At 40.1% G+C, this 26,367-nt stretch overlaps 1 protein-coding gene across 1 annotated transcript in view; it reads right to left on the bottom strand.

The window, feature by feature from the left end:
• Positions 1–2,356: 2,356 nt before the first annotated feature.
• SLC25A24 (solute carrier family 25 member 24) overlaps positions 2,357–26,367 on the bottom strand; it is a 40,074-nt gene continuing 16,063 nt past the window's right edge. Inside the window, exons 2-10 of the mRNA XM_019502080.1 lie at positions 18,898–19,024; positions 17,705–17,792; positions 14,099–14,210; positions 12,313–12,471; positions 11,231–11,383; positions 9,933–10,040; positions 7,422–7,589; positions 5,967–6,117; positions 2,357–4,279 (exon numbers count right to left, since the gene is read on the bottom strand). Coding sequence (XP_019357625.1) covers positions 4,101–4,279; positions 5,967–6,117; positions 7,422–7,589; positions 9,933–10,040; positions 11,231–11,383; positions 12,313–12,471; positions 14,099–14,210; positions 17,705–17,792; positions 18,898–19,024 — 1,245 coding nt within the window. The 3' untranslated portion in view covers positions 2,357–4,100. The remainder of the gene's footprint in view (positions 4,280–5,966; positions 6,118–7,421; positions 7,590–9,932; positions 10,041–11,230; positions 11,384–12,312; positions 12,472–14,098; positions 14,211–17,704; positions 17,793–18,897; positions 19,025–26,367) is intronic.

Genomic DNA, 26,367 nt, shown 5'->3' with positions numbered 1-26,367 from the left:
CTAGACCAGGGGTGGCCAACCTGCGGCTCCAGAGCCACATGCGGCTCTTCAGAAGTTAATATGCGTCTCCTTGAATCTTTGCACAAGCACATAGTAACCAGCTTCCATTTGGTCACTGTGTGCTTGTGCAAAGATTCAAGGAGATGCATATTAATTTCTAAAGAGCTGCATGTGGCTCCGGAGCTGCAGGTTGGCCACCCCTGGTCTAGACAGTCCCCAAAACCTGGTCCTCCAACTACCACCCCCCATACACTCACCTGCATCCAGCTGCCAAGTCTGCTCTCAGGATCCTGCCTGGCTGGGTGTCTGTGCCTGCGCACATGTGCGTGCAGCCTGGCAGCAGTAAGGAAGAGAGGCCACTTTTCCCCCAGCATGCACAGCCAGGCACACAGCAGAGAGTGGGGCAGAGTCACTTTTCCCCCAGTACCAGCAGTGATTAACGCTCGTTAAAAAAAAATAATGCAAACACAGATTAATGCGTTAATCACGCTCATTAACAGCCCTAATACTGATATGTTTATACATACTAATTTGTTTACTGGTTTGAGGAAAAGCTGATATTTTTTTCCATCATACATTCAAGTCCCATCTCACAAAACATTCAAGTTCATGCTAGATAGCAGAACTATCAATACACAAACAACATTTCCTGCCATCATCTCCAACTTCACCATAAAACAGGTGGGCACTACATTTTGTATCCTTTTCTGCAGTCATGACTGAGTCTGTCCCATAACAGCCCTGAATGTTCATGCATTTGTGTCTCAGAACTGAATGATAAAATGGTCAGTGAATTAGGAATCACATTCATAGTCCCTAACTCCTCCCTAGTATATAGGAAAACAGTCAGTACTAAATCTTTTTAAATTGTTTAGAGGTATAGATGACAAAAGCTGTTCAAATGTGGGACTTTTTTCTCTCTGAAATATTGGCCTTAAAAGGGATAATGAAGAGGTGATGCAAAGAACTGGGGATTCAAAAAGGAACTCTTAATTCTGGCTGCTTCCTCACTGCTTAGCCCTGCTACCTGTACAATTAAGTCAGCAGCTCTGAAAAAGTTTTGTATTAATCCTTTGATTGCTGGATAAAGCATTGAGTTATAACGAGCATCAACCATGTCAAGTAACTCTTACACATTCAGTGGCTCTGATGGGTAAACTATAGTTCTATCTGCAAGCATAGGCAACATCAAATCTTGGTTTTAATCATCTCTTTTGATCCATGTTAATGCCTGGAACTAGAGCAACAAGAAATTACATAGTCTCATATATCTTAATTGTCCCACAACCACTGATTCTGTAGTGTAGGCCATAAATAATGCTCCAAAATTCCAAATTATGCATGCAAATAATGTTCTTAATACTTGTTTTCTGAGCAGCTATTTTTATTTTGACATTAACATACACATACATGCTGGAGTAAGGGAAGTTGTCACCTTTACATATCCTTATTGAGCTACAAAATATTTACACAAGCCAGATTAGGAAAAAGACATTTATTATAAACTGGTAGATTTACAGATCTATAAAAGTAAACATCAGGGTTTTTGTTTTTTTTAAAACAGGCTAAGAGCATACAATTTGAACACAGCCCTTTGAAGGCACATAGTGAGATGCTAGAGCTCAAGTTGCATGTACTCCCGAAGTGGAAAATATCACCGCTGCAATTATCACTCATAATAGCACTTAAATATTAACTTAATGGACAGTGTCTAGTAGACAGACACTGTTTAGGTCATCTTCACATTGCACACTGAATATACCTACTAAAAGGTTACAGTCAAACAACACAATTGAGAAACAGAATTGATCTTGTAAATCACATGTAAGTACAGAGAAAGCAGCAAAGAAAAAGACATTCAGATCAGAAAGATGTGGTACTCAAGTACTATGATTGGGGTGAAGTGATTTACTCTTTGGTTTTTAAAATAAATGCAGAACATGGAGGTTTCCCTAGAGCAGGGGTTTTAAAACTTTTTCTATCATTGTACCCCCAGGCAGCTGGACGTGGAGCAGAGTAGCTCAGCCGCCGAGCGGGAGGGTGGGCATGGAGTGGGGGTGGCGCGCAGCCACATGTGGAGTGGTGGTGGGGGGCTAGAAGCGGTAGGGAGGCTGCAGCGCAGGGTGGTGGGAAGCAGCAGCGGCCACCATGTGCAGCCCACAGGGGCGCCGGTGCCCTCACCCCCCTCCCATCTCTGCCCACCTGCACATACCCCCTAGGGCCCTCCAAAGTACCCCTGCCCTAGAAGACTCATTGAGATCAAGTTAAAGCCAGAAAAAGCTGCCATTTTAAAACATCAGACATGGGACAACTGAAAATACATTGCAGCTGGAAGTTGCACTGACCACAGATTCTCTTTAACAGATTGTATTACTTGAAGAACACAGCTCAAGTCCTTATGAAAATTATAGCCCTGATGCTACAATTGAGACAAGGCAGACCACTTGCTGTCACACTGAGGTTGCACTGACAACAGCGAAGCCGAGTATGCAAATAGGTTCTGCTCAAACCAACTCAATTTCAGGGTGCAAGCCAAAGGCAGCAAACTGAGACATAGCTGTTAACAACTCAGGAATGACAAAGGTTACCTCTGTGTCTATGGCATGGATAGGCTGGAATTCTGCCTGTGACTCCATTCCCTAGAATTTATACAAAGTAATTCTTTGTGCCAATGTTCAGGCTAGCAGGCACCTGAAACAGGCCTTAAAATGAGGAAGCCATTCAGGAAGCATGTATATATAAATATATGTATTCCTGATACAGGGGAAGTTGGGAAATGTTGATTCCATAATAAGCAAATGCATAAGCTGTGGGTGATTTGTTGGGATCTTTGCTTGTTAATAAGAGAAGCCTGAGTTCTGCTTTAACAGCCACTCAGATAAACTAGTCTTTTCCTGGTGCTAATATCACACCCTGAGCTTGGAGGTGGGTCCAGAGGCATGGGAGTGAATGTAAGCCTTGGATTATAAACGGTACTTCTCCACCTAGAAGGATAATGCTTAAATTTCAACCCATCTGAGGAAAGAAAAAGGGATTCATCCTAAGGCATTAACAAGGAAAGCATTCCCAGCCCCACTAAGGCAATCATGATTATCCCTGAGCTGTTGGCTATGGTGACTGTACTAACAGGAATGTATGAGTATAAAAGCAAGGAAGGTGGCATCAGTGTAATACTGGATATATTCTTTAACTGAAATTGCAATTCCTAGTTCACAACTTGCAGGAGTTGGAATCAGTGTGATCCAAGAGTTATTTTATACTGTTATATGTTAGGATGCTATAACACTTACAACAGGAAGCAAGACTGTCTTGATTAATGGTATCAGTATTTACGTATGAAATGGAAAGCAACCCAGTGAAAAAACTACAAAGGTCTTAACTGGACCATCAAAAGAAACAGGATTTGACTCAGCTTGAGGTATTCTAATACCATGGAGCAACATCTTCCCATGTGTTCATTTGTTGAAATATAAGCCAAGAGTTTTCTCTTCAAGGAAACAAAATGATCGGGACTAATTTTTAAGCATTATTCTTTCTTGCCTGCATCTAAAGCAATGTGTTTTTGGTTCTGTGCTTTAAACAGGACTTTTTTTTTTTTAATATACCAAAAAGCAGTATTTTCTTTACAGAAGATAAATACAAAAGGTTAGTTGTGAATTGGTTGAGTATTCGCAGTGTAAGCAGGACAAGATAAATTTGAATTTTGTAATACAAATGGATATAAAATTTCTCCAAGTTAGGCCTCACCCCAGTTAAGTACACAGTAAGGGGATAAGAAAATGAAAGCTCAGAGCTAAACTATGGATGATTTCCTGATAGTGTTTTAACTGGCAACTGACTAAAGATGCTGTGTTTCTTGATTTTTATAATTCAGGGACATGTTTTTAAAGTGCAAGGCTGCTAGCTATTTTGGAACAGTGGGATGGAAACTCATGGCAGTTTCTTCCAACTTGGGGGTGGAAGGACAAAAGAAAAAGCTATAGAATTTCTGCACAAAGAACTATTCTCCAGTTAAGAGAACAAATCAATTATTTTTAAAAAATCATTTCAGTTTGAATCTTCCTGTCAAGGGTAAAGACATCTCCCCTTTTTTCTTGTGCTCATGCTATTCCAAAATTTTGCTTCATTTTTTCATATACCACATAGCTAATGCTGACAGCTGGAAGCACTTTCATGAAATTAGGAGTTATGCCCCTGTACAGTCCTTGGACCCCTTCTGCAGAAATTATTTTTTGAAAGAGAGCAACCATGTTTAGCTGTGGGGCTCCTTCCACTGAGGCTACAAAAGGAAAGAATTACAACAAGGTCAACCTCTATCAAAAATTCCATTAACTTTATATAAACATTAACTTATAGAAACACTCATAATGCAGGTGTCTGGCTAGGGTCTGGAGAGCTGGGCCAGGCCCACAAGACAAGGGTGCTCCATTACCACCACCACCCCCCCTCAGCTCTGGCCATTCAGTGCAGCTGCAGCTCCCTCCCCTTTCCCCTCCCCACCCCGTGACAGCCCAGTGGGCAGGGCTGGGCTGGTAGCACCACCCACTGCACAAAAAAATTACCTTAGAAGGAACACAAGTTCCCTTAGGTGCTCTGCTTTAGAGCACCTTAATCTAAGACCTCATTTGACCAGGGTTATTTTTTTGTGTGATCAGTCATTTTAAAAGCACTCTGCAGCCATGCACGTGTGTTACGTCACAGCTGTAGAGCATGTTCAGGGACCTGTCACTTGTATATGTGCCCTTTGTGAATCATGTAGGTGTTTGCACACCTAGTAGTGCTAATACTGTGCAACACCCTTAAAAGGATGCTGTGGCACCCCCAAGTGCCATGGCACTGTGATTGAAAATCACTGTTCTAGTACAACAAGCAAGTCTGCTCCAAAAAGGGAGTTTTGCTGCTGGAATACCTTTGAGGACTATGGGCTTCTATATCTAGTTTTGGGGTAGGCCTGTATCAGCTGAAGACCCTGGCTATGAAACTCCCTCCATGAAACACTCCGCAGGGAGCAAATTCCTAGCAATGTGTTCTCCAAGTCTCATTTGTTTTACTTCCATTGCTGGGGGAATATATTTCATTTTTATAAATTTCTGTCATCTCTTTTCTTCCAATCTAGATGGATCAGTTGGTAAGTGATCTCTTTCAGTGGTGGTCTTATTTTCCTCAATGGTCACAGATTCCTTAGTTGGTATCTTAGATAGTTCCTCTCTCATGTAGTTGGTCTCGTTAATGCTTTAATGGACTAATTTTTTTTTTTTAAGAAATGGGTGTTTTGCTTTTACTAAATAGTGCTTGGGGCTGGAGCTCCATAAACAAGTTAAATTTTGAGAGGGAATATACAGTATCTTTATAAATACATTGGGATGGTTGGAGGAAAACAGAGAAAAAATGCAAGTGTAATAATAATACTGGTAAAAAGACTGAATGGATATAAATTGGTCATGGGTAAGTTTAGACTAGAAATCCAGGAGGTTTCTAACCAGACCACTGAAGACCTGGAAGGGCCTTCTGAACAAGATGCTGGGAACAAGGAATACAGTGTTTCAAGATTAAATTTGCAGAAAAAGTCTATGAATGGAATGGTATGGTAAGATAGGAATCATCTTGGAGACAGTCATTAACACTTCTAATATGAGGCTTTGGGTGTTCAATTTGCCAATATCCCCAAGAGGGGATTGAAAGGACATTTGATCACTGTGTGAGCTAACTGCATGAGGAAGCCATTAGGTGGCAGGGGCTTTGCGTGGCAAGGTCAGTTGCTCATGGCGTGTGCAGGACCTCTAGGTATAGTTTAGAGTAGAAAGTGGTACAGGGATAGAGAATGTTTTTAGACAGTAAGTGGATATTGAACCCTGGGTGATTTTTGCATTGGAGTGAAGGCTTGTGATATCTCAGGAGTCTGATTTTACTTTTAAAAAAATCCCTGCTCCTGTTGGGGCCCAAGGCACTGGTACCATGAGACCTACCTTGAGCCTGCATGCGAGTCCTGATAAGTGCAAGAGGGTAGCTGGCTAACTGACCACAGGTGCTGGAAGCAGTACCACATCCCAGCAACACAAGGACACCAGGATTAGCAGAGTCTGATGCATAATGTTCTAGCCATGTACTCTTCAAAGCCTGCCATGAAAATAAAGTATGGATTTGCATGGAATGTACATAAAACTTTATAGGGAGATAGTTATGCAGACTTTATAGTAAGCTACAATTTTGAACAATTCATCTGCTTCCATTTATGTACTCAATGAGCACTCTAGCCCAATCCAAAGCCCTTAACCATGTGCCATTGACCTTTATGACATTATCCTTCTCTCTAAAGTTAAGCACTTTGCTTGATCAGACAGACAGAACATTCAGCACCATGAGGAAAAAAGTGCTTTGGGGCTGAATGACAAGCAACACAAAACAAGTAAAAAAATGTAGTAAATAAATTAGTATTAAAATGCATCTTCAAAGTTTATTGTGAACATCAGATTATTTCTACTTGAAATTTACTGGCTCTACTCCACTTAGATTTTTTTCAACTGAAATATACATGTGCTATGAACCATGTACAGGGAATGACAAGACAGGGTATTTCGCACCATGAGGCAGCTGGAAAGTGAGTTCTAGAATAGTTAACATCAAGGAAAGCACTGGGCCACCAAGCCCCTGTCTAGACTGGAAAAAATGAGCGTTGCTTACTGTGTTAGCAGACTTGTGTTACAGTGTTTTTAAATACACCTTCCGCTGTATGGAGGGAAAGCCAGTGTGTTTTTCACAATCATGTTGGCTGATCCAGATCAACTTTGGGGTCCTATTTAGGGCTCTAAAGGACAAAAGCAATACCATAAACTCCTTGTAGAAGCAAAATGGTAGCCAGACACGTCAGAGAAACCATATTTATGATGGGTTCAGATTACTGTAATCCACTCACTCATGAGAGGAACTGTGAAAAAATATTGTAAATAGTGCAGGGTTTGGTAACCTAACATGATCCAAGACAACAACATGCTCAGCGCCAGAGATGTCTAGGAAGGATATGAACATGTTGCACTGAAACCACTAGATGGCCAACATCCAAATTTAAGGTCACTAAAATTCACTTCCTAAAAGTATATCAGATCTTTATCCACAGGAGTAATTTTTACACATGCCAGGAGAGTACTTGGTGATTCCAGGGAGAGAGAAGCTAACAGGGAGAAGCTAAGACTGCTATTCTGTCCCCCAAAGTAGATTTCTTACAGAAAAAAAACAAACACATGATAAAGACAAGGAAGATGTTAAAAACTGGTACGGATTACAACAACATGGGCTGTTTGTTTGTTTGTTTTATAATCAGTTGCGTGAAACACTCAAACAAGCAAGTTACAGATGTTAGCAAGCAAGGTATAATTTACCATTAGTTTACATTTTTACTCTACTTGCGTCTCTGATCTACTCACCTCATAAACAGCTAGATCTATGCCAGCATAAGGAATTATACCCAGAATATTGGGAATATAACCTTTGTAAAAGGCCTTTACACCTTCTCTTTTTAAAATCTTCTTGGCACAGTCAAACATCCCAGAATATTGTCCTGTTTTGCCCACAGCCAGTCTAGTCTTTAAGACCTAACAGAGAAAAATGCAGTTATATAGGATTATCTAATATCTAGCATATTACACCATGGTTTCAAAAGACAACCTCTTTACATTTTTCTGCTCTTGTAATAACTACATTTAAGGTTTGGTCACATCTGGTTTTATTATTTCTAAAAGGAACACCTCAGTTAAATTTGAGAGTCAAATACAGTGAAAGCCTATATTAATTTCTTAAAGCTGGGTTCTGTCCTCCCATCCCCTTCTTATATACAAGACAGACTTTTTTCTAAAATAAATTCAGAAGGCATCAGATGCTGAACTTTTAACTGAGGTTCTAGTTTACAAATAATTGTATAAACCACACAGAAAAGTAGGGACTGTGAAGAAACATGAACTAATTTCTTCTAAAATCTTTGAGGATCATGATTTTGCATCCGAGAATGATGAAACACAAAAAGATTAAAGAAGCTTCAAGGCACCTTGGGCAATTAAAATACACAGAGATCACTTTGTTCACTATTGACATGCTACAGCTATTTAACAGTACACATGATTCTACACAGCAGTTTAGCATACAGAAGTGAAGAATACAGCAGGAATTTGGCCTAATTATAAATTTCACAGGAAGCAGTTCCTTCATGCTGGCACTTTAGCTTTCTATTCTGGTCAGAAGCACCATACCAGCCACTTAATTGTAGTATTAAGGTAGTATTAAGAGAGGGGTACTTTATAGTAGAACAATTTGTCCATTCTTACATACTAAGATACTTGATCTATGATACAGCATTTATGTTGTTTTATAGTTCAAAATGTCTATGTACTTAGAAGCCATCTATGATTTGACTGGACTGAGAGAAATGACTCCATTTAAAAACCATCACCATTAGTACAGAATGCAGTTGTTTTTTACCCTTTATGAGAAGCCATTCTTCGTGTTAGACTGCTGTCATATCCCCTCCTCAGTCATCTTTTCTCTAAGATAAAAAGTCCTAGCCTATTTAGTCACCCCTTGTACAGAAACCTTTCCATGCTTCTCAGCATCCTTGTTGCGCCTTTTTTGTACCTTTTCTGACCTCTACTATATCCTTTTTTTAAATGTGGGGAGGGGGACACCAGAACTACACACATTATTCAAATACAAGTGTGGCATGATCATATTTTCTGTTTAGTTTTCAAATTCCTTATTAGTCATTCCTAATATTTTATTTGTCCTTTTGACTGCTGCTGAACACTTGGCTGAAGTTTTCAGAAAGCTACCCACAATAATCCCAATATCTTGGCCCCAGCACAAGCACCTCTGCTGCGTTATATGAGTTAGAGGTTTTAGGAAAATACTGTATCTTGTAGCCAGACTGTAGGATGAGAAAGAGTTACTAGGCAGCCCTTTTACATTCCCAACAGAAGTTACTACAGTACCATTCTCTCAGGTCCTGTGTAGCATGGAAGAAATAACAAATGGATCTACAAAGCCTATACTAAAGGGAAACTCAGAGCTGATTAACCTCCTCTGCACAGTTCACCTCCTCTACCTAAATCTTTCCCCACTTCCCACTCTCTGCACAGCTTCAAAAACAAAAAAGGAGATGACAGGGGGATCCAATAGTCATTAATGATGTAGAAAAAGTGAGTAAGGAATGATTGTGCACTGTTTCATAGTACAAGAACTAGGGGACAGCCAATGAAGTTATCAGTCAGAAAACAATAGGAAGTACTTTTTTATACAACACATAATCAGTTTGTGGAACTCACTGCTACAGGATGTTGTGGAGGTCAAGATAATACACTGAATATGGGTAATGTCCAGTATAACTGGGTTTAAAAAAAATAAAGCATTAAACACATTTAGAGAAGAAGTGTCTATCAGGGACTATTAAACTCAGTCAAGGATGTAATTTCAGGCTAAGAACATCCCTAAGCCTAAGACCTCTGCTGTCTAAGAGAGCATGAGGGGATGGATCATTCTACATATACCCTGTTTCAATTAATCTTAAAACAAACATTTAAAAGCTGCCCTGAATGTGAGTGCTTTTCTGAATGGGGAATTAATATGAAATCCATGCCACAAGAAGTAGAACACTAGCTTATAGCTTATAAAAAGGGAAAAAATGACTCAGTCCCAATTTAAAAAATAACCTTTTAAAGTCAATTTAAATAAAAATCTGAAAATGACAAAGAAATAATAAAAGCACCAGAAAGGAAAAAAGGACAGGTGTAGAACATACCACGTGGGATTCTCAGAAAATACGTAGGAGCATATGAGTGATTCTGAAACACTAAGTCTATAGAATACAAGCAAACATAATAATTAGGCACAGCTGAAGTCACCAGGATCTGGGCACTGCTCTCAGTGGAAACAGGTCTTGTTTTGCTTACCTCCATGGGATAAATAGAGGTCTGTGCAGTTGCGCCAGCCAAAGAACCAGATATAAATCTTTCGATTGTACCTATCTTTCCATCTTTGTTAGCAAATAGCTTCTTATACTGTGTAGGTAAGAAACAAAGGTATCATATGTCTAAGGCAAGTAGGTTCCATCAAAAGAAGCAGAAATATGGTACAATATACAAGCCCAAGCATATGCACTATAGGGGTCTACTTAACCTAATAAACCCAGCAAGATTTTCACTCCAATTCTTTGCATTACAATTCACAAGAGTATTATGTGTTTTTCAACCCATAAATGTCCTTTATACTAAAAGAGCTACAGACCTCATCCTCAGCTGACTCAAATAATTCTGGGACAAACAATAAGGGAGCCAAATTCTGCTAATCTCCCATACAATCACATGTAAGTAATGGGGCAGAACACTGAATTCATTGCAGATGCAGAATTTCAAATTGCTCAAGGACTGAATGATTGAGTATTATGGGCAGGAGGTAGTATAAATGTTATGTTCAGGTAGAACAAAGGGCAATATCTGTCACTGAAAAGCTGAGCAAAACTTAAGGTGCAAAATGCGGGGGAAGATGGGCAAAACTACACACTAGTGAAAGACTACGAAATACCACTGAAATATGGTATTCAGAATTGTGTACAGGAACTGTAAATGCAAATGATGTACTGTAGGACTCTGGCAAGATGCATCCATCTTAAACACTAAAGCAAAGATCAGTTATTGGATGTTCTAGTATTCTAAACCATAACTGAAAAGGAGATCTCTTTCCAAAAAAAAGATTAGGCCTTTAATATGTTATGTAAATGCTGATTCAGAGACAAATATAACTCTGAAATTGAGGGCAAGGACATCTTACAGTAGCATAACGACATCTGATTTAACTGGAATCCTGTACATGGATATGTGCTAGAATAAAATAGTATGCTAATTTTTTGTGTGGTTGCCATGTAGAACCAAGATTTAAGCAGTTAAGATTACAGCACCACTCCATAAAGGCTATGCAGGTAGGCAGACTGTTTAAAAAGGTATGACAAATTTAATTTCTTACATACATTGGTCACAATATAAAAGCAATAATCTGCATAATCTTAGCAAGTAATGTGACTATGAAGTCAAATCGAGTCATTCTAAACTAGCAAAATGGATTCCTGGTCGATGATCAGAATTCCTATATTCTATAATAACTTCATCATCAATATTTTGATCATCATCATTTGCATTAAGGTTTTGTTTATTTGTTTTTAGTATTCAGCACTCCCCTTGATTTAATACATTACCTGTTCATATGCCCAGAACTTAATAGCTGTTTCAGGTGCAATTTTAACAACATTAACACCATTTCCTCTCCAAAGGGATCGGACACCTCCCTCTTTCAGCATCTGCTTAAAACCACCTACTATATTCATTTTATTTGACTTTGAACCGTGAACCTAAGATAACAGTAAGAAAAAAAAACAACCTCAAGTTAGATGTGTGGAGTCAAGAAACAGAGCACTTAAGTGTAAAATTTAAGTAAACAAATGAACTGATCAAAAAAGCCCAAGAAAGGATTACCAAAATTAACAGGTCTCAGTCAAATATCTGTATTAGATCACCAATACTACAATCTAATTGATGGAAAAGGCTGTCAATTAAAGACTCTTTTGAAAATCATCATCACCGGTATTTCTTGTTTTTATAGCTGTTGCTGTATTTCTTCCAAATCTAATACTGGGTCAAAAAAGAAAATGAATGCTTGTTTTCTATAGAATGCAGAAAATGCCTCCACACGCATAACCTAAATGCACTGTGGAATGTGCTTTTTTTTTAGGATATATGGTATTTTCTATGCAGTGGTACTCAAGCAATTATTAAATTCCTGTCATTCCAAGTATATGTAAAGTTCATATAAAAATGTTAATTATGTTGCTGTTGTACATAGCTTATTCCATAATAGTAATAATACACTGTTGTTTTATACCAACATAACTGATTTTGATGACCTTAATTTCCTATCTTTTTTGTTAACTTTTTCAGATGCTAAAAAATTAATTTGCGTGCTCCACAAAACACTGTAAACAAAACCTTATTTTAAAGTGCAATTTTTGAATACATGCAGAAAAGCATCAAAGTAACTTACATACCAACAGCAAGGCAGAAAAAAATATTCTAAAATTTACAGTCTATTCCTGCAACTTGTTATACTTACAAGAGCTAGTCATGGATTATTTCAGGATCGGGACCCTAAAGTAATACAACATATTAAATAGTTCAAAAGCTTCTCTAGAATTAAAATGCCACTAGTTTTCAAGATCAATTCCCTGTTGAAAATGGAAAAATGACTTACTAGAATTAAAGGTACTTCAACGTTTCATCCTACCTGCATCAAGACTTTCAGACGATCTAACGGTGCTGTTCCTGTTCGAGACACAGCACCAGCCACTCCTCCTGATAACAGCTGTTTCCACCACTGCCCAGACTTCTTTTCTTCCTCTGTGAACTCATCTGGAATGGTCAAGCTATCACCTATATCCAACACCTGTTAGGACGCAAAGCAAAGTGCAAATAACTTCTGGTCCTCTATCATCTGCTCAGTTATTTTGCTAACAGCTCTGACTGGCTGACCTACAAACAGATGCCAGATAAATCACCATGTACAAACAAAATTTGATGTTAAAGAAATAAAGACTCTATAATGCATGTACTGCAATTAACTTCATATTGATTTTCCTAGTCATTCACTTAAGAACAGCTCTAAAAAACAAGAATGCAAATAACTGTTTTTCCTTCTAAACAGATTATAGAATAATTCTCCCCTACATCCACCATTTCAAAGGCGGCACCATCATCATTAAAATGATGACAAACTTCTGTCTTGTGTACATCTGTAACACAGAAAATGTCAAGCTCAGAAAACATTTCCAGCCAATGCTGCAGGTTAAAATGCTTACATGCTACTGCTAACCTTTCACCAATACAGCCTTCAAGATTAGTTTTTTAATTTCTTAAGAATGCTGTCACAACACTGGTTTTTCAAGGTAATTTAGTCATATATATTAATTCACAAATATTTTCAAAATAACATTTCATAATATTGTTATAGCTGATACTTTAAAACAGAGTTTACATTAGCTGTTTTGTGTCAATTTACTACATCATTAATTTGGCTAAAGCATTATGCTGTTTCTTCCTTTTACCAACAATTTTGCTACAGATACATTCACAACCAAATGGCTGTTAGAAAAATCTGAAATTTTACTTACAGATGTTTAGTTAAAGTAACTGTTCGACTGGATTGATGAAGAATATTACAAGTAATAGTGACCAAATTTCCCAAGTCAGAAGTTTAAGGTTGTCCTTTTTTTAGTAGCTTAAATACAGCCCTTCATTTTCATCACGACATGCATAAATATGACAAAGAAAAGGCACTACTCTATTTAACACTGTTAGTTCAAATTTAGTAAATAAGTTACATCTGCTCTTAAAAGGAGAGAGAGACAAGTTTTTAAATAGTAATGGTAATTATTACCATGAAGGTTGGGTGTTTATTTTTGTTTAAAAATAAAAACAATTCAGAATACTGGGGAAGAGGTTTAGAGGTAACTTAGTCACATATATTAATTCACAAATATTTTAAGAGTAGCACTTTAAACTCAAACAGGAATATCTGTATGAGAATAAAAACATATTTGGAGAAAAAACATTTTGTGATTTAGAGTGCCTATACATGAGCAGACTTGATTTATCGAGTATGATAACTAGCGTGCCCCAGCAGCCTCCGGCATCTCGTATCTTAGTGTCCCAGCACTTAAAAATGGCGGTGGGGGCGCTTTATCTAAAGCTCACTTGACAAAACTTTAATTAGAGCAGCTTTAATTACAGCAGCTCTCGGAGCTGGGTGCTTTAATTAGAGCAGTTCTCAAAGCCACTCTAATTAAAGTGCCTCCCCCGTCCACTTCCAGAGCACATGTATAAACACCCATAGATAGTACGTTATTTGAAATATAGTAAAGGCCTGAAGCTTCTCAGAAGGTTTGAAATACTAAGATTAGTTTCCAGAGACATGAGTTTAGGAGCAAAATCTAGGTGAGGCATTCTATGATGCCTAAAAAATCATATGTAATAAGTATAAAATTGAGCTGCACTAAAGTGCAAGCCAAACTTACAGTGGAATGTTTCCAGTAACGGATTATATCTTCAATGTCTGTAGCAGGGTTAAACATAAAATGATCCCGCCATTCATTCCAGTCCACTGTCATTGTCCCATCAGCATCAATGCTGAAACAAAATCAAAATAAAGTACAAAATAAATTACTTCTGGGGAACAGTAAAATAAATTAAACAAGAGAAGCAGCCTCATTGGTAATTAACTTTGGCTTCCACATTATAACTCAGGCTGAATTAGCCACATCTCCTAGCACATCTAATATGTGCCCCTTTTTACAGTACTGCATAATCTCCAGCTTTGAGCATTATTGTTGCATTCTTCAATTCTGGATGCAAAATAAGAAGGTTTACTCCCCTGGAATATGACATTTTCTCCCCCACAGGTAAGTGGAAGGAATATAGGAAATTCAATAGCATGTCCATGGGTCAAAAGCAGGAGACCAATAACCAGTTCTCCTGTGTTCCCTTCCCATTTCCACCACTTTCCCAAGTGGCCTTTAGCAAGGCACTTAATCTGTGTGACAAACCTTCTCCCATCTGTAAATCAGGAATAATAAAACATACCGCATAATAGTGCTCTAGTATCTACTCCACATCTGGTGGGATCATCAGATTCAAAGTTATTCGAAGTTATCCCAGACTGGAATTATCCTACCTTGCTACACACACAGTATAGGGCAGAAACTTATTCTTTTCCAGGAGTTGGGCTTTATTTACAAAGAAGTACTGACGTATTCCAGCCACCCATTTCTTCAGAGGCTTGCTTGTGATTAGGCTTCCTCTTACAACTATTCAATTAATACTCTCTCTACCCTAGCAGCCACAAGGCAGAATGAAACTATGCCTGAACTTTTTGGTCTTGTGGGGTCATTTCTGTTATAATCTTCAAAAGTAAGACCCTGCATTGTGACCCAAAGTTCAGGATTGGGGCAGCTAAAAGAATTGACAAGTATACTTTCACAGCACAAGTTGTCTCCATTTTCATATTCTGAATATATGATCACTCCACCTGCCACTCCCCTGTGAGAACTGTCTTCAGTTTTGGTTTTTGGCTTTATTAAATCCATGTTTCAAAAGAAATATTTGTTATTCAAACCCAAGATTACATCTGAAGCCTATTTTTATTTCCAGCATTGACATACCACAGAATCCCTAGCACACAAACTTTATTTAAATCACCAGGGATCCTGGTTTTCTCTGTTAAACCCCAAATCCACAATTTTTTTGCGATTAAAATGAAACACTGCTCTAAATATACATATCAGTTGAACACAGTATTTTATTGATATACTTACAATTTTAATGCAATTCGGAAACCTACCAGTACCTCAATTGTTATAATAAAATGAATTCTAAATACCTATATATTTTGGCATTTGGTTTGGGTTTTTTTATCATGGAAAATAAGAGCTCCCTCTGACTCCTTTGCTCACCAGGATGCAGGTCCAGCTGCAGCTGTCCCCCCATTGCTTTGTGGCACTGAGCAGCCCTGACATGCTGGTGCCCCTCACTCCCAAGCCACAGTCCCCCAGCCCTGCCAATTCCCCTCATTCCCAACCCACAGCCCCTTCCTACTTCTCACTTGCTCTCTACCAGCAGCAGCTCCTCAATGCACCAGGATGCAGGTCCAACTGCAACTTCCCCACCTCATTGCTTTGTGGCACCGAGCAGCCCTGACATGCCAATGCCCTGCCCTTGTCCATGCCATTGCCCCTCACTCCCAAGCCACAGCCCACCCCCCAGCCCTGGCACTGTCACCTGCACCCCCCTGCCCTGCTGGCTTTCCCTGCAGGTAGGAATGTAAGTATCATTTGACATACTATTCATTTAACCTTTTCCAATTATATTGGTTAAATGGTTAACAGATAGGCCATACATAGTTTAGTGACCTCCAGGAGGAATGGCTCCAGCTCCCTACCTCTTCACTGTGCTCCTGGTGCTGCACAGGTCCCAAATTGCTGGTGGAGAACAAGCTACAAGCAGGGGGTAGTGTGTGCAGCTGAGCCACTAGGCAGTGCTGCCCAGCTACAGAGCCGTGGCTTCCCCTCGCCACCACAGGCAGGGGCAGGGGATGGGGTTGTGGACATCTCCTGTGCCAAGATCCCAATCCTGCTGCCATGGGGAGCAGGGTGAAGGTACCAGGCCCCATGAAGGGATCAGATGGAGCCTTCCTGCCACAGCACTGAGACTCCCAGCTGCACCATGGGTCTGCCCACGCCCTCACAGTAGCAGGACCTAAACAGGACGACCCGCTCCCTGCACCTCTCACCATGCTTGTACTCCTGAAGCCTGTATCTGGCATGCTCCTCCATGCTGCCAGGCTGAGCCCTCCCCAGCTTGCCCCGGGGAAGGGTGCAGGGGGGAAAGGGGGGGCGGGAGCAGTTTGGTCTTGGCGGGGCAGCCTCCACAGCGCGTGCTGCATCCTTCCCCCCCCCCCACTTGTGACGCTGGGGCCACGTGACACCTAGCCCCGCCCTGAGGTGGGGCTGGGTGCATGGCTGGCTCAGGCCAAGGAAGCACTGCGGCAGCTGGAGCAGGCAGTGCCAAGTCTTATGGGATTTCTGCTGGCCCTTCATGCAGTAAGCACAAACCCAGAGCATTTCTGAGGGGCAGCAACACAGCAGCTCCATCCTGGAAGGCCACTGTTGTAGCCCAAATGCTGCCCCCAGGATCCCCGCTATGCTACCGCCCCTCAGGAATGCCCTAGGGCTGCTGCAGAGGGGCCAGGCAGACCCCCTGCATGGCTGGGAGTCTCAGTGCTGTGGTAGGAAGGCCCTGCCTGACCACTATGGGGGGCTCGGCACCTCCCTCTCTGTGGCATCAGGATCCAAGCACAAGAGAGGTTCACAGCCCTGGCTCTGTGTGCAACCGCAACCTCAGCCCCTGCCCATCAGGGTGAAGGGAAGTGACAGCTCCACGGCTGGGCAGCAACCTCTAGTGGATTAGCTGCGTCTGACCGCTGCCCCTTGGCCACAGTTTGTTCCCTGCCAGCAGTTTCCTACTTCAAAGGGGAAAATCTGGATTTCTCTCCTTTAAAAGGGAAAATCTGTGTTTTTCTACATTTTCCTCACATGAAACAGAAAACCTGGATCCCTGTTAATCACTGTGTCAATCAGTTAGCAATGAGAAATATTATTTCATTTGATTACAAACTTTAAGACTTTAAGTCCTGTCCACACATGTAAACCCAGCCTCACAGAAGTATGTGAAAAATCTCTACTATTACATTTGGAAGGGGCTTCACAGATCTTTAGTTCTCTGCACAAAGCAAACAGAAAATATTCTTGTTGTTAAATTGTAAGCCAATAACTATTCATTATGTAGAATACAAGAGTTTATAATATACATATCAGATTACAATAGAGCAGCTGTGATAGTTGTTAAAAAATGCTTTTAGAGTTGCACATTAACTTAATAAATGAATGACCAGAAAATGTATTACTTGCATTAGTCTCAAAGATGGAATACGGGCTACATATTAGAATAACTCATACTATTCTGTATACATTTAAGAATGAAAGATGAGTATTGCATTTTCTTAAGCAATAGTTAACACTTATTAGAAATGCATCAAGAACACTGAGCAGAAATAAACAAACACAAACCTTTGTAAGATTTTTTCTGCCTGACGCTCTGAAATATTTATACCCAATATCTTGAGTGCCTGGACAACCTCTGATGCTTCAATTCTTCCTTAAAATGTTATAAAAAAAAAGGAAATGTTAAAAGTTCCTTCAGATCTTGCTAAATGCAAAGTCAATGACTTCTGATCCACTTAAAAGATTTGGAAAAATCATTAAATTGCATTATACAGTACGTTCAAAGCAGCACAGAGCATTTAAATGTATAAGCTTATAAACGTATACTTTCATTATCTCTGCTAAGTCACTATAATACATAAATAAGGACCTATTCAATTTGCGATTTTGTGGAAATTGACATTTTGCAAAATCAGGCATTGCTTGCTGCCCCCCAGTGGGAGCTAACAGTCCTCACAGCTACGGTGGCTTGGCCTCGCAACCCACTGGGGGGGTGGGGGAAACCACTGGCACAAAGAGGAGCAGCCAAGATGGCAGCCACCCCCCCCACACTGCTGACTGCCTGAGAAGGTTGCCCATCACACAGCCCCATCCATTTCTGCCAATCAGCAGTGAGGGGCAGGGCAACAGAACAGACAGCTGTCTTGGCCAATCAGCAGCAAGGGACAAGGCCATATGATGGACAGGCCTCTCAGCAACCAGCAGTGAGGAGTGGGAGCCACCAGAGCCCCTTGACCAATCGGTGGCATGACAGGGCTGCCACTATAAACCCATGAAAATGTCGGGCAGTCCCACAAAATCGGGCCATGAAACTGACGACCTGATTCCTTGATTCCGGTAGGTCCCTATACATAAGGATGTCACTAACATGCTATAGGAATAAGGGATACAAATATCTAGTCCATTTCTATCAAAGACTGAGAAAAATATTTTCTAGTTAGAGACTTCCTCACAGCTACTCCAACTATGGAGCAAAGATCCTCAGGCTAGCTTACTCTAAGCCTGTAAATGAAGGAGAACATAATAATTTTACAGCCTTTAATTTTTTTTAGTCTGTGACTCCAAGATGGATAGTAAAATTATTAAGTTCTCCTTATCCCACCAACATAAAAAAGGAAGCAAATACAGGTTTCATGTTCACATGTTGCATTCTGTACATTTAGTTCAGTATATGTACCAAACAACAATGTATCTTTTCATTCAAAAAGCATTTTGAACACCAGGAAAAGGTGGGGGAAAGGGGGGAAATCAAGACATACCATCATTGTTTTTGTCCAGACTCTTAAATGCTAGTTTCATTTTTTTCTCATGGTCTTTAAGATATTGCATAAATTCTTCAAAGTCTAGCTGTCCATCCTGATTAGTGTCTCCAGCTTGAAAAATTTTCTGTTGGGGAAAAATAAGTCAATACAAATTAGTATAATAAATATTAATGCATTTGAATACTCCTTTCCAAATTATGCCATACAACAGCATGGCACAGTATAGGTCAAAATTAACAAATTTTGATCCCAGTTCAGGAAAATATTTTCTATTGACTTTATAGTTGTGCTCAAGTTCTAAGATTTAGGCACATGCTGAATGCTTACTTAAACTGATATGGTCCCAATTCCAGAACTCTATTATTTAGCATATATACCACTTTAACCCAAAATATATATATCAGGGTCCAAACCATTACTCTTCTGGGGGCTACCAACCTGCACTCTAAGATACATTCATTTGAAAGCAAAACAAAGCAAACCAGGAAAAGGCCAAATTTAAACCTAAAGTCTCTAAGCTTTTGTACTGCAAAGAAAACTTTCAAAATATGAACCTAGTGTAGCCAATACAGCTATATCTATGCTATCCATCTAAATTAGTTATTAATTATGAAAATTAATGATGACAATGTGAATGACAGCAAAGTTGGTCTTTTCAGTACTCAAACACTGCATAGAAGAAAAGTGCTTCATAATACGCAGCTCTGAAGTCATCTATACTGGTATCTCAAAAGGGCAGTTTCAGAAGGTAACACTTTTTTCTTAACAATTTCCACCCATAGCTACACTACACCACACCCAGAGTGAATACAAAAATACTGTTTTTGTCCCTTTTTTTTTTTTTTAAAACCAGGAATGCTATTTTAATTGGAAGCTATAAAGAGGAACATAGATATAAAATATCCTTTCACATAATTCTAGATAATAAATTAACAATGAGGTAGAAATAGGGCATGTAAACAATATACCTGCAAGGACGTTGAGACCTCATAAGGTCCTTCCTTTCCAGCCCCTACCCTCCTATGAACTTCTGCTGTTAACCTAGTCACACTCTGGGACTACATACTTGAGAAGAACAGATATTCAAGTTGTGACCTAACTTTCTAAGCAGAGTTTATTCTACATTAATCACTGAAGCGTCAGAACACCTTGCCATGTTTGTGTCTGGAGAACTGATAAATGGGGAGTTACAGCATGCTAATCACTTGGAGTGGAGAAGTTACAGTGACACTCTACACTCAGCTCTTTCAAGCAAATATCAACTTCTGTATTCTGCTCTCCTCTGACATGCAGAACTCTTAATGAGATGGAACACTGAATGAGAAATGCACTGCAGTTAGAATACTGATCAGAGAACGGAATGCTTCCCTTAATTTGCAGCATTCCAAAGCACCTCATGGTTCACTTGGAATCTCTCAAAAAAAGCAAAAATTGTTTGAATACATTGATATAATTTATAACTGAAAATACTTAGTACCTCTAATACAGTGTCTCTGCTAAACAACTTATAGTCCACATTACTAATCCTACTCGTGAACTTGCCAGACCCCTCGGCGATTACTCCTTTTCCAGTCATAGTGAGCTACTACTCTGAATACATTTTTATTTCCTCTTCACTCCCAAAGCTCACCTGTGCCTTTCTTTCCCATTTCCAAGGATTCCTGTTTCACCAGCCTTAAATGTCTGGCAAACATCATCAAATGGGGCCCCAAACAGTTTACCCAGAATCCCTTTGTCACCCCATCTCTCAGCCTGTTGCATATGATTAGAGAGGCCCCTATCTTCATGAGGTGGAGCCGGACCATGTTGCCCTGCATCTCATCTGCATGTAGATTTTTGGAGGATCCCAGAACTTGTGACAAGATCACCCAGCTCCAGTCATGAGTGGGGACTAATTAACACATGGCTGTGGGGTGAGGAGGAGGAGAGGGGAATCTGGAGTACACACACATACTGACCAATGCTGAGCTTTGGGGTCATCACCATGGCTTGAAATTCTGTTGACTCTGCTGGGGCCCAGGCCAATGCACTATAGGGTAAATCATGAGCCCTTTGGCTTTGGACTAATATCATACACAGTGGGTGTGTCCACATATGTGCTTGACTGTACAGTTCTTTCTGCACTGTCCCAGTGCTGCATGGGTCATTTTTGACACTACTGCACAGTAGCTCATTGCTACAGCACAGTAGCAGCCGTGTCACGGTTCGTGTCTGCCGACACTATGTCACCATAGCAACACAGCATCTCGTATAGATGCGCCCAGTTTGTACTATACATAGGTTGGTATAAAAGCTCTGCTTAAGAGTGTGTTTATGGAGTACCCGTGCTAAAACTTGCAACAATTTCAAAAAAAGGTAAAATACGTCAATTCTGGATAAACTAAGCCTATGGGTACTCAGTAATTTACCAATACATAAATGACTACAGACATGTTTATTTCAAAGTCAGTGTTTTCAGATTTCCATGTCCTCAACAAAGTCTGACATGAACAAGAGGGGGAAGGGGCTGTAGGAGAAGAAGTTGGGGGGGGCAGGGGGCAAAGGGGCTACCTGACCCCTCCAAATTCATTTTCCCTGCTGTAGCAGTGGGAGGGAGACAAATTCAAAGCAAACCTCCAATAATTAAATTCTATACCTGCAAAATTATAACAAATTTATAAATTATCCATATATCGAATCATATTATTGGGGGGAGGGGGTTCTCTTATAATTGAATAAATACAGTAAGTTGCTACTATACAGGTTTCCTTCACTTTATGCAGGTTCTGTATGTGCAAACTCACTCTTATGCAATGAGTTCACCCTTTTTATACCAAAAATTCATTATATACAAGGTAAATCCACTCCTATGCAATTGGTGTGGTGGAAGCCCTCAGTCAGCTGTTTTGTGTGGTGCATTGTGGGAGTGATGCGCACCAAAATATAGTCTCCTCTGTGAGGATCTGTGCGCCTCACTCATTGTCTGCAACGTGTTTCTGTACTTCCCACCTCCATTACGGTAGTGTCCTGTGCTTGTGTGTACTGTTTGCTGCTGGTGAGTACCAAAATTGTCTTGTAAAAGTGGTAAAAATAGGTCTGGGGGTCAGTACAGTCAAGGTCTTGGAACGTATCCCTATTGGTTACATTGTAAAGTGGGTTCTCTTTATAAGAATTTGAGTTATGTGCCATTTTCCAGGAACGCATGTACAGCATAAAGCAAGGGACACCTGTGCTGCTACTTCTGTTTGCATTCCATAGAAAGATCTATAGGAATATAAGGAAGACTTTGTTCTGGCTCATAGCCCCAGTAAGCTAACTGCCAATAATAGAGAATTTCTACTGCTCAAAAGTATATCAGCCAAAGAGGGTACAGATTCCTTGTAGAGTATGGAGAGATTGCAGTTAGTGGAGGAATAGGAGGAAGGAAGGAGGGGAGGCAGAGAGGGACAAAAAACCCCCACGAGAAAACACCCAATTGTTTTATTTGAAAACTGAAGTCATGAGAAAGTGACACATAATTTTACAAAGTCCTGGTCAGCCTTGACCATTTTTGTCATGGTAGAAGGAGGGAAAAGCAGACACCCATTCTGCTGATCTTAGAACTTTGAAAGTACCAAGAAGGGGGAGCGGAGAAAGAAAAACAACAGAGAAAAAAAAGAAACTTTTTTGTTACCTAAAATATCAACCAATTATTTGGAGATGAAGTTTTGGATTAAAATGATGCTTCCCATGTTTCCTGCTGGATGAAATCCATCACCAGCATAAAGACTCAGTTTCTTCCCTCTGCCTAACTTCAAAAACAAATAAAGAAAGGAAAAAAAGCAGCAGCACTCACAGGGAAGAAATTAATTATACAGTGAGGCTTATGTATTCCACAATTATAATCAATGCAGTTATGCTCATTTAAGCCTGTGGAGAGTCAAAAAAGAACAACTCCATGGCAACTGATACCCTTTCAAGGGTGCTAGAGGCTAGGTGGAACTGCCACACAGGCCTCTTGCACTGTCAAATTAGGAAGAGCTTCAAGCATGAGTGCATGCTCCTTCCTGCAGGGTTATCGCTGGATAAACCGAAACCAGGCAGGAGAGCCCAGACAACCCTTCCCAGTCCAACCACCCATGCTCTTCCCAGAAAAGAAGCAAGCAGTGCAGGGGGAACTGTCACACACCTCTTACCAGGAGGAGCATGGCAGGGCTGGATCCACAAGGGCTGTGGCAAGGGCAGTTGCTCCTGATTATATTAGGGGTATCTGGCTGTGTACAAGGTGCACGGGGCAGTTTCACCTGGCTGCCACAGTGGCAGCAGGGCCCCAGTTGAAAACCACTGTTCTGCTGTCTCAGCTGGTAAGCGGTTCTCAACTGGGGTGATGCTAAATTTTAAAAAGTTATAGAAGGTGCCCTGAATCTAAAAAGGCTGAGAACAACTTGTCCAAGACATGCCCTCCCAAGATCACCTCAAGAAATCCCTTGACTCCAGTATTTTTCCAGTGTCCTATTTAAACATTTTTCATTTCTACCCAGGAAAACTTTTACAATCCTTACAATCTCCTACGCCTGATGAAGGGTGCCTGTGCCTGAAAGCTTGCAAATAAAAAACATAGTTTTGGAAACATCTAGTTGGTCTAATAAAAGATATCACCTCTGCCACAAGTTTTGATTCCCTTTGCCTCTAAACCAATACAGTTACAACCTGGATACATGACTATTTAAGCATATGTGCCACAGAGCTTTCTGTTTATCTTCCTGTTCCTTGCTCTCCATCATTCCCCACAAGGTGACATTAAATCAATTACAGTGTATGGCCCTTTGGCTGTTGCTCAGAGCCAGACACTGAAAGAGCAGATACCTGGCGTGCAGCCACAGCATAGGGGGAGGTATGGTATTAAGCTGATGGCCTGACCTGCCTGCAGAGCAAGCACTGCATTTCCTGCCTAGACTTGCTAAGGAATTACCACACCCACATTGAGCTCCTACAGCAATAGAAAAAAAATATTTCTCCAAGGAGTGTCATTTAATTTCTTGTCATTTGAAAACTTTAAACCCAAGCAATAAAGATAACACATTACACACACAGAGCACTGATAATAACTAGTTGAAAGAGCCAAACTCCACAATGCCAAAAAACAGTAGTATTATCTTTTAATGCTAAAACCCTTCACATCTGATTGGAATACCCTGGTTTGACATGTACTGGACTACCTAAGTACAGTAATGGCTTTTTAACAGGGCCATTGTTCTGCTCCTTTTCTTTTAATGAAAAAAGCCAACTTTTCTGAATCTAGCAGAATGAGGCAAACATGCCTGAGAGGCTGTAGGGGGAATGTAGCACTTAAGATCCTTTACTTTCTTTAAGGATAAACAGAGAAAAGGTAGGAATGACACTGCAATGTTTAGCTTCTCTCCAATATTCTCAGTTACACCCATCACTAAGGTTTTTGCTGTTCATAAATGAACCAAGATGCTCATTGCCAAAGAGAAAAAGTTGCGAACACACTCTCTTAAACCCTAAATATTATGTACCTTTACTTTATGGAACAGTTATAACTTCTATACATTCACATCTTCAATATGATGGGGAACAGAGAATAGATGAGGACAAAAGATATTTTACAATTAAATGTATATTTTCTTTTGAATTTTTGAAAATGTTATAACTATATCAGCAATTTCAATGTTGAAATTAAGTTTTTCCAGCTTTATCAGACTCAGGTGTTTTCTTTTTTTACTGCTCCCAAAACTGAGAAGGAAGGTTATAAAACCAAACTAATCAGCTTAATCACAAAGTCATTACCATGTTATTTTAACTGACTAGTGGCATTTTATAAAATGTTTAAAAAGTCAGAATTTACTTAGAGGTTTCTGGGTGTTCCTAACTTCCTGCCTTTTCATGGAGAGAAGATAACAAATAGAAGGGAATAGCATTTAAAGACTTAATTAGTACAATTAGTGACTCAATTATTCTGTAAACTATGGCTATAGCTAATAAAGTGCAGTTTCACATATAACATAGATGGGGGGAGGGGCAAGCACTTCAAAAAGGACAGCATAATATCTAGTTGCAACCAGAAATGTTCATGTGACCTGTTAATGCCAGACAGATCTTATGTATTGACCAGCCATTCCATTCCATGAATTGCTGGATTGTACCTAGAGAAAAAAATGCTTATTGAATTCCCTGTCCAGAGGTGTAACTAGCAAGTATTACATCCTGGGCAAAACCCTGGCAGTGGTGCAGGGGACACAGCCCTGGGCTAAGCCCTGCTTGGGTGCGAAGAGGCCAAGCACCAGAGTATGATGGTGGTGAGAGGTTACTACTGCTGTTACAGTTATGACACAGGGCTGCTGACACCTCCTCTAAGTGGGCACCCAGGGCTGGTGCCATGCTCACCCACTCCTATCACATGCTACTACCCCTACCACAACACCCTAACTCTGCAGATTTTTCTAACAGTTATTAGACTGCAAGCTTCCTAGGCTGCCAAATTCAGCCCTAGCAGAAGTAAAAGCAACTCTAGTGTCTTCCCTGGATGTCCATTTTCTTATACCAAGTCTAACTTTGATATCTTGTCCTTCTATTTATATCTGTAAAGAACTACACACACAGCCCCTCGTGATTAAATTGCCTGACCCCCGATTTTGAAATAGTTAAACCTAGAATACTCTGCTTCACAAATCCCAGTTAAAAAGAGAATTTCAGATGGATTACTGTAATCTGCTTCTCATCAGGGATAACTAGCTGTGGCACAACACTACAGTATGCTAACATGGCGAGTGTTCCCAGTACCTGAGCCAATCTGTGTGTCACTACAAGGCATTGCACCAGTCATACACCCAGACCCCACAAAAAGGATTTCCTAAATGTCTTTTGTATTTTTTATTATTTTCTTTCCTATCGTGTAAGTTGTACAAAGAGCCTTTTCTACCGTCAGAGGCAATATTCACATCCACAACAGAGGATGCTTACAGAGCCATTCTATAAAGGAACTGCACTAATAACGAGTGCATTCCAGGCCACCATGGACAGCACTTCATACAGTATGTCACCTTACACCTCACCCTCTTTACAGTACCAAGGGTCTTCATTTCACCCACCTATATTCCTAGTAATGGAGTCTCTACAAAAACAACACAGTATGGGAGATACAAACTGTCTTATAAATAAACCACTTAACTACAGCTGCACATGTGTTTTGGCTCCGCATATATTTGGCAAACTGACCTTTCTACTGAATAGGAAGGCTACCACAGAACCATCTCCTTCTTAAAACACTTGTCTTAAAAAAGTCAACAGATTTTCACTGGACTGGATTTTTTCATGCCATTACAAAACCATGATTCAGCAATGCACTTAAATATGTAGTTAAGGATTTCCTGAAATGACGTCCATAGTAGCTAATTTGTGTTTCTGCAAATTAGACAAAAAGAAAGAATTATAATCCCTGATAACATTCTTACAAAAAATCCTGGCCTTTTCACTGGACACTACTTG

Source organism: Gavialis gangeticus, unplaced genomic scaffold (assembly GCF_001723915.1).
Source record: "Gavialis gangeticus isolate Ggan-Ray unplaced genomic scaffold, GavGan_comp1, whole genome shotgun sequence".
Taxonomy (NCBI): Eukaryota; Metazoa; Chordata; order Crocodylia; family Gavialidae; genus Gavialis; species Gavialis gangeticus.
This window is presented reverse-complemented; position numbering and strand designations above follow the sequence as displayed.